This window comes from Hevea brasiliensis, chromosome 2 (genome assembly GCF_030052815.1).
Source record: "Hevea brasiliensis isolate MT/VB/25A 57/8 chromosome 2, ASM3005281v1, whole genome shotgun sequence".
Taxonomy (NCBI): domain Eukaryota; kingdom Viridiplantae; phylum Streptophyta; class Magnoliopsida; order Malpighiales; family Euphorbiaceae; genus Hevea; species Hevea brasiliensis.
In genome coordinates this window covers 45,214,236-45,221,967 of record NC_079494.1, presented here as the reverse complement: position 1 = coordinate 45,221,967, position 7,732 = coordinate 45,214,236, and the positions used below count along the sequence as shown (strand labels likewise).

The following is a 7,732-nucleotide window of genomic DNA, read 5'->3' as shown; positions in this document are numbered from 1 at the left end:
TTAAATATTTATAGAAATTTTTTATATATTATATTACTTTTATGTAAAATTTAAAAATGTTATTAAAATTTATGTAAATGGATCTTAATAAATGTTAAATTTTGATTTTAAATAAATTAGATTTATTTAATTAATTTATTTATTTATATTAATAAGTTTTGCATTTAATTAATTTTTAATTAATTTATATATAATTAATTTGTTTAATGATCATTTATTGAATTACTGATTGATTAACTCAGTCCTACTGTCGGCTTGACCTTCGAACCCGATTTAGTAACACAGAAGGCGACGCATTTCCGTAGCAATCGGAAGGAGAAAAATAAAAAAAAATATTCCAAATTGGAGACTCTGCAAGGAAACACGAGTGAGGCCCCTGCAAATCTTACCTATTAGGGTGCTTTGTCTTTCTCTTTCATTTCTCTTCCATTTTCGAAGCTTCTCGAGAGCTCATATAAAATTGGCCAATTCCAAATTCGGGGTAGGGTTTCCAAAGCTTCAACATTTAGTCACCCAATCCAATGAAACGGATAGCTCCAAGCTTAGCTTAGGGTTTCGGTTCTCTGAGACTGAAGGTACGCCGGTGACTTTACCGTTTTTGAATGGCGGCAGCGAATCCACAGCCACTGCAGGCTCGTCCTTATGAAGAACATGTGCGAGCGCCGATACAGATCGAGGATGACGACGGCGGCGAGTACGGGGACGGTGACGCCATGGATGAAGTTGAAGAGGCGCACGTGAATTCTGGTGTGAACGTGCCGGAGCGTCACGTCGGAGTTGGAGGTGGACCTGGTATGGTTATGGAGTCGAGGACCAGTGAACTTACTCTTTCTTTCGAAGGGGAGGTTTATGTTTTCCCTGCTGTTACACCTGAGAAGGTCTTTCTGCCTTTCTATCTGCGTTCTCTAATTAATAATTGGATAGCTTGTTCTTTCGGTTCCTTGGTTTGTTTTTTGTTTAGAATCTTGCATGCCCTTGTACGTATGATCACTTTTATTCTGACTTGTTTGTGTGGCTATATGTGTCCTTATGAAAAAATTATTATTATTATTATTATTATTATTATTATTATTATTATTATTATTATTATTATTATGTTTTTAGGGGTTTAGTGTGATTTGAATGTTGGGAATTGATATAGAATTTTCGAAGAATTGCAATTTACTGGAATGAAGTAGATATTGCCACTGTTTTTGATAAGATATGTCTTTTCTAATTTTATGTAAAGGTCGTTTATTTTTGTTTATCCATTATTGTTTTCTTTCTCCAGCAATTATGTATCCGTCTTCTAATTTACTTGTGTCTGCATCATTGACTAGGCCCTTAATTTGTATCTATTCATTGAGTTTTATGTCTTAATGCATGGATGTAGATGCTTTTGATTTCTGGGGTAGTGCATGTGTGACTACCATAAGTAGCTTTGGTGGAAATTAGTTGTACTTTTGCAATTATGTGGACTTATTCCCCAGTTCGCACAATTACTCTTTCATTTGTTAGTCTGGATTATATTTAAAGGAATGAATGTATTGGTTTCAACTGGTAAAAGCAGGTGCAAGCAGTGCTCTTGCTTCTGGGTGGACGAGACATACCCACTGCGGTACCTACTATTGTAGTACCCTATGATCAAAATAACAGGGTAATGCAGAATTTGAATTATCAAGCACAATTAAGTTGGTTCTTCTCTGCTTGTGTTCATTTGTTGTCTGCCATATTCTCTAGGGCATAGTTGACACCCCAAAGCGTTCAAATCTTTCACGAAGAATAGCCTCCCTTGTTAGGTTTCGTGAGAAACGGAAGGAGAGATGTTTTGACAAGAAAATAAGATACACTGTGCGAAAAGAGGTTGCACAGAGGTATGTTGCAATTAAACTATTAAATTTTTTGGTGCTGTCTGATTATGTCAAGTGCAGATATTTCTGTTAACTGATAAACTAAGTTGTTATAATTTGCAAGTACTATTTTTATTTCAAATGTTGAGAAGATGATTTATTATGTCTTTGCAGTTTAGGAGTTGGGAATTCTTTTTTCCTTTTATTCATTAATTGTTGGTATTGCTGTTTTTGTGACTAATCTAGTGGACCTAAATACCAGTTTGTTTTAGTTGGATATTGCTTGTCAAGGAATTGTATGTATCTTCAGGAAGCATGCTTTACACATCGAAACTATGCCATTGATATTTTGCAGTATTATTCATTGTCCCTGTACAGCCCTGCTAGATATGGGAAGTTATTGAATTGAATTTGTTATAGAGACAAATCCCCTGTCCTGCTGTTCGCACACACATTAAAGAAAAGAAAAGAGGGGAAAAGTTGCCATTGATGAAAATTCTACAGAACTTTGAACATGTTGGTGTAAATGTGATGCTCTTTCTTTTCTATTTATTATCTTGTTAGGATGCACCGTAAGAATGGGCAGTTTGCATCCTTCAAAGAAAGCTTGGGTGGTTCAAGTTGGGACTCTGTGCAGAGTTGCCTACAGGATGGCACTCCTCGTCCTGAAACCGCGTGAGTTGCGGGCTTAATCTGGCTTTGTTAGTTTTGGCCTTCATAAACGGTTATTGTCATGACCTCTGTTTATGGTGTTTTTTGCTTATGGACCTTATGGTACTAGCTTTTAATCCTCCCCATGGGCTTTTGCAATGTTTCAGTGTTCAGAGATGCCAACATTGTGGTGTTAGTGAAAATAATACTCCTGCAATGCGTCGTGGGCCAGCTGGACCAAGGACATTGTGTAATGCTTGTGGCCTGATGTGGGCGAATAAGGTTGGTTTCTGTTGGCTTCAAATTAATTTTTTATGCAACTGCTGGAGATGGCCTTGCACTCATGCGGACTTGAGTATAGTTTAGCTGAACTATGAAGCATCAGAGTTCATATAGGGGTGGCCACAGGCTGGTTTGGGCTTGAAACCAGCAAGGGACCTGAACTGGCCAGTGGTTCCACAGGATCAAATCGGCCTGGATTCGGTAGGAGGGGAGGGAGGGGGCCAGTGTAGGTGGGTGCAAGTTGGTTACGATTCCTCCCCCATTCAACCCAAATTGGACTTGAACCAGAAACACTGGTCCGGTCCATCAGAACCTTGTATTTTTTCTTCAAAAGAATTCAAAAAATTGTTTCAATCATTGGATTGCCTCAACCTGGATCTTAATGGAACCAAAATCAAAACTACTCTCGAACTGGCCTGAAACTATGGGGAATTGGCTTCCCTTGGTCCAGTTTAGGTGCCCCCCCCCCCCACCCCCAACAAAAAAAAAAAAAGAAAAAAAAAAGAAAAAAAAAAGATGATTTTAGGAGTTAAATTTTCCTTGGGGTTTAATCATTAGCTATTGCTTACAAGTTTGGTCATTTGAGTAAAGGCTCATTGTGCTCTAATAGAAATTGAAGGGCTACATCAACAATTTCTCATGAGATTTTTTTTAGTTGATTTCTTTTGATTATCAAAATATATGGTGGAGTGAGTGACTAGAAAAAAAGCCTCTCTCTTTCTCTGATGAGCCATTTTCCCCATGATCTCAGTACCTACTTTGTTTTTGCTGTCAATTTTTATGTGAAGATTACATGAAATAGGGACATTGTTTTAGGGTCTGTTTGGCATTGTTTGTTGGAGCTGTTGTTGAGAAAAGTGCCTCCTTAATAAATATTAGTTATAGGGTATTAAAAATTGCTTTAAAGTTAAATTTGACATGTCTTAGTTATAAGAACTCAAAAACAACTAAACTTCTTTTTTTAACATCATCTAAAATGATGTTTTTCTAAAAGGCAACTTTTTGGCCTCCCAACCATAATAATGAAGCCTTAGTCATTTGGTAAATTAGTTTTGATAGTTTCCCTATCTTGTCGAGCTTTGATTTGTCCTTTGTAAATGTTCATTGTTTATCCACCTGTCGGAGTCAATAAGCAATGAGTACTCAACTTTGTGCTGTAATCTTATATTGCATTTTTAATGGAAAATATGATACTGAAATGTGAAAATAGCATGGATGTATATAATTCACTGTGGAATTTCAAAGTGGACTATAGAGTGAGTGAATATTTCTATAGTTTTTCATTTATTTTTATTGTCCTGTTTGGTTGTGAAGAAGAGTGTGTGATGTGCACCATTGTTAGATTAGGAACTCTTGAAAGGTAATTTTTTTCCCTAGTCACGGCTTTGGATTATTTTTGGCTTCTAGTGTTACTAATTTTTGTCGCTCTTAATCTTTGTTATTTATTCTTTTTCTCGTGGATTCTGCAGGGAACATTGAGGGATCTTAGCAAAGGAGGAAGGAATCTTCCTATAGACCAAATTGAACCTGTATGTACAATGTCAAAGAACTGAAACCTTTGTTAAAGCTAATTCATTAATTTGTGGATCTGCTATTTTTAAAAATGTCCTAAACTATTGCAAGTTTTGGATTTTGAGTTGGGCAAAACTGAATTTTGTTCGACTGTGATTGCATTATTATTAATATTGGTAATCCTTAATACGAGTTCTTATTGTCTTGATTCTTGCATAATTAGGTTACCATGGTATCTTCATTGTTTTTCTTTAGGGCTTTATCTTTTGATTGCTGAGATGCATGTGGGTCAAGAAATTTTCTGCATTAATCTTGTCCAATTGGAATACATGTGGCGGTGTTGACATCACTTCTATTTGTATGCATGTTTTAAACTGATGATGGATGTGCAGGTAGCCCTGATTGATGTCAAGCCTTCTATCATGGAAGGAGAATTCTCAGGCAACCAGGATGAGCATGTAAAATTTCTTACCTGTTGCAGTTTTCTTCTTAACTATTGCGCTTATCTTGTTAATAAACTGGAAAGCATATTTTATCCTTCTAATTTGATATATGCTGCATTCAGGGAACTCCTGAAGATCCTTCTATGGCTATAACTGAAGTATCCAACAATCCTTCTGTCAATCCAGAGGAAGTAGTATGATTCGACTTCTAGCCTTAACATATAGAGGCAATATATTTTACTTCTATGCTTTCTAAATGCTTGTTATGCTATGTAGTCTCTTCCTCCCTCCGCCCTTTCAACTCAGTTGATGGTTTTGGGCTGAAATTTGTGTAATTGCTTGCCTTTTCTTGCTTCAATAATTATTCTGATAGATGGCAGCAGTTTGTTTTCCATTGCTATGGTGCTGCAAAATGCAACAAAGTGAGATGATGTTTCACCTGCAGCAGAGCAACTTGGAATGATGTGCATTTTTATATTTTTATTTATTTTTTAAATTGTTTGATACTGGGGTTGCTAAAGTCCTTAAGGTTTTGCATTTCAACTACTTGGTTTGTGTGTACTATTTTATTTTCCAACCTCAAATAGATATGCCTTGTCTTTTTTAGCAACTGTCTATTTCATGTGATACAGGTTTTGCAAGAAGGTACTGAAGATCTGTCTAGTACTTTGCCAATGGGAGTTGTCCATTCTTCAGCAGATGATGATGAGCAGGTATATCATCTATATGAACAATTTTGGATGCTTCGTATTTCATGGCTTTTAATGTCTCTATGATTGTTTCACTTTGTCACCTAGTCATATACGTCTGATGCTTTGTATTTTAAAGTTCATAGCAACTGCAAAATGTATAACCTTATATCTGTATAAAGCAAGCCAAGTTTTCCCAAGAGTTGACCATTTGTCTTTCTAAAATTATTCTGTGTGGCCACTTAAAAGCTTGGGCTATTCGCACTTTTTTAATTTTAACATGTGCAATACTCTCTCTTCCATTCTAGTAGTATTACAACAGAGAAACAAAGTTGTTGGCACCTCGTAAGGAGGTAACATTGGTAATCATATCCCAATACGTTCATGTGCAATTAGTTCACAATGTGTTCTTAGTAACTTGATTTACCTATTATAGGCATAATTCACTCAAACTAATGATTTCTGTTGACATTTTAGAACATCTCATATACAAGTTTGTGGGATTGACAGGAACCTCTGGTTGAGCTTTCTAATCATTCGGATACAGAATTGGACATTCCTGCTAATTTTGATTAGAAGGTGATAAGTCGCTTCTGTACACAAATGTTGGGAGGGTTGGTTAGTAAATGGCACTATCATTTTACTGCATATTGTCGTCGTGTTGCAGAGGGAAAGTTAGTGATACCTCATAAGAGGGGGTAATTAACAAATTGAGTTGTAACTAGAAACAGGCATGATGTTGGATCCCCAAGTATAGTCATCCCGAGACGGGAGAAGACATGATGCAGATAACTCCAAAATAGCAGGCGATAGTCCTTGTTGATATTTGTGCTGGATCTTGTATGTATGAAAGTGATTTTAGCAGTCTGTATGTGATTAATTTATTAGGTTACATAATTCCAATTTGCTTCAATTGTCATTTTTCACTTGGTATGACTCAAATAAATCTGCTTCCAGTGTTCTGTTGTCTAACACCAGTCTTGATTTAACAGCAATAATCAAGGTATTGTAATTATGTGATGCCTCTAATAAAAGTATAAAACAATTTGGCAGTGTACGATTGTTTTTTTTACGCGGTTTTTTTTACACTTCCAATTTTAGTTATTTTTTTTTTTATTATTGTTTATTGCCTTGTGCAACGTTTCCTATATTTCTTTCTCCTGCATGACGCTCGTATATTAATTTGGTTTGCATTATCAGATGAATGTTTAACTGAATTAAAAATGAACTAATTACGTTGTCTTGTGAAAGATGACAACGAATTTTTCCATTTGCCGTAATTCCATTAAGATGGAAAATGGTGTTTCATAAAATCATTACCAAATGTGGTTTACTCGGGTTAAGTTTTAACTAATCTCGTTATGTTTATGTATAGGATAAAAAATGCTATTAAAATAATTGAAATGGCCAATTTTTCCTTACAAAAACAATTTTCTGGCTACTTAAGGAATTGCGGGCGCGGAACATATTGAATATGTCACTCAAATTGTGTTCTTAGCATTTAGAGTCAAATGATTCAGGGTTGAGGGAACTGATTTTACTGAATGTAGCTTCTTCAAAGTGTGTTGAAAATTGAAAGAGATCTCTTCAAAGTGTGTTGAAAATTGAAACAAAACTTAATTAAGTATAAGACTTTAGAAATTAAATATAAAGTTTTGAAAAATAAATACAATAGCTAAAAAATTAAAGGCCGATAAAAATAAAAAATAGATTAACTGTTAGAGTCTGATTTGATTGTTTGTTTGAGTTTTTGAGATGTTAATGTTGTTGGACCTCTGTTATTTATGGACATAAATTTTTAGTAGTGTTTTCAAATTTTAAATAAAAGTATTAAAGTAATATAACACATAAAAAATTTCTATAAATATATAATTATCTTTTAAATATTTATAGAATATTAAGTATATTTTGAAAATAAATAAATAAATTACTTTATAAAATTTATTATATATATATATATATATATTGATATTGAAATTACACACACATAACTACCGAGTTTGTTAATTAGTTTTGATTTTACAGACTTTTTATAAGATTTTGAATTCAATTTTCCTTGCCACATTAAAAAATAATTGATTCTATTGACTAATTGAACATTTCGGATCAACCGCCAAGTTGATTAGGTCACATCAAGTTATTTTTTTGTCTGATTCAATTACAAACCCATATCAATTTGAGGGCTGGTTCATCAGTTAGTACGATTCGGGTTTAATAACTATGAAAATAATTAATGATTAAAAAATTAATATTTTGGTGCAAACATTGGTTGAACAAGCCATTCCACATGAAATGTTAATTTCCTGTGAAAATTGGATCTCAATCA

At 34.5% G+C, this 7,732-nt stretch overlaps 1 protein-coding gene across 3 annotated transcripts; it reads left to right on the top strand.

Annotated features, from left to right (window-relative positions):
- The first annotated feature begins 246 nt into the window (after positions 1–246).
- Positions 247–6,378, top strand: LOC110663632 (GATA transcription factor 24). 3 transcript variants are annotated; one of them, XR_002496569.2, is made up of 10 exons: positions 247–878; positions 1,550–1,636; positions 1,720–1,853; positions 2,394–2,504; positions 2,648–2,762; positions 4,232–4,291; positions 4,667–4,732; positions 4,840–4,944; positions 5,350–5,430; positions 5,917–5,980. XR_002496569.2 is itself a non-coding variant. In XM_021823013.2 (10 exons), exons 1-10 carry the CDS (start codon positions 603–605, stop codon positions 5,980–5,982), a joined length of 1,068 nt encoding a protein of 355 aa, XP_021678705.2. In that variant the 5' UTR covers positions 247–602; the 3' UTR covers positions 5,983–6,378. The 3 variants fall into 3 exon arrangements, 2 of the variants coding, with proteins under 2 accessions (XP_021678705.2, XP_021678706.2); XM_021823013.2 differs by having other exon boundaries at positions 4,840–4,911; positions 5,917–6,378; XM_021823014.2 differs by lacking the exon at positions 5,917–5,980 and having other exon boundaries at positions 5,350–5,486.
- Positions 6,379–7,732: the final 1,354 nt, after the last annotated feature.

Coding starts and splice junctions, on each gene's coding strand:
- LOC110663632 (XM_021823013.2), top strand. CDS start 603: ATGGCGGCAGCGAATCCACAGCCACTGCAGGCTCGTCCTTATGAAGAA. Junction 4,292..4,666: donor CTATAGACCAAATTGAACCT/GTATGTACAATG, acceptor ATGGATGTGCAG/GTAGCCCTGATTGATGTCAA. Junction 5,431..5,916: donor CAGCAGATGATGATGAGCAG/GTATATCATCTA, acceptor TGGGATTGACAG/GAACCTCTGGTTGAGCTTTC.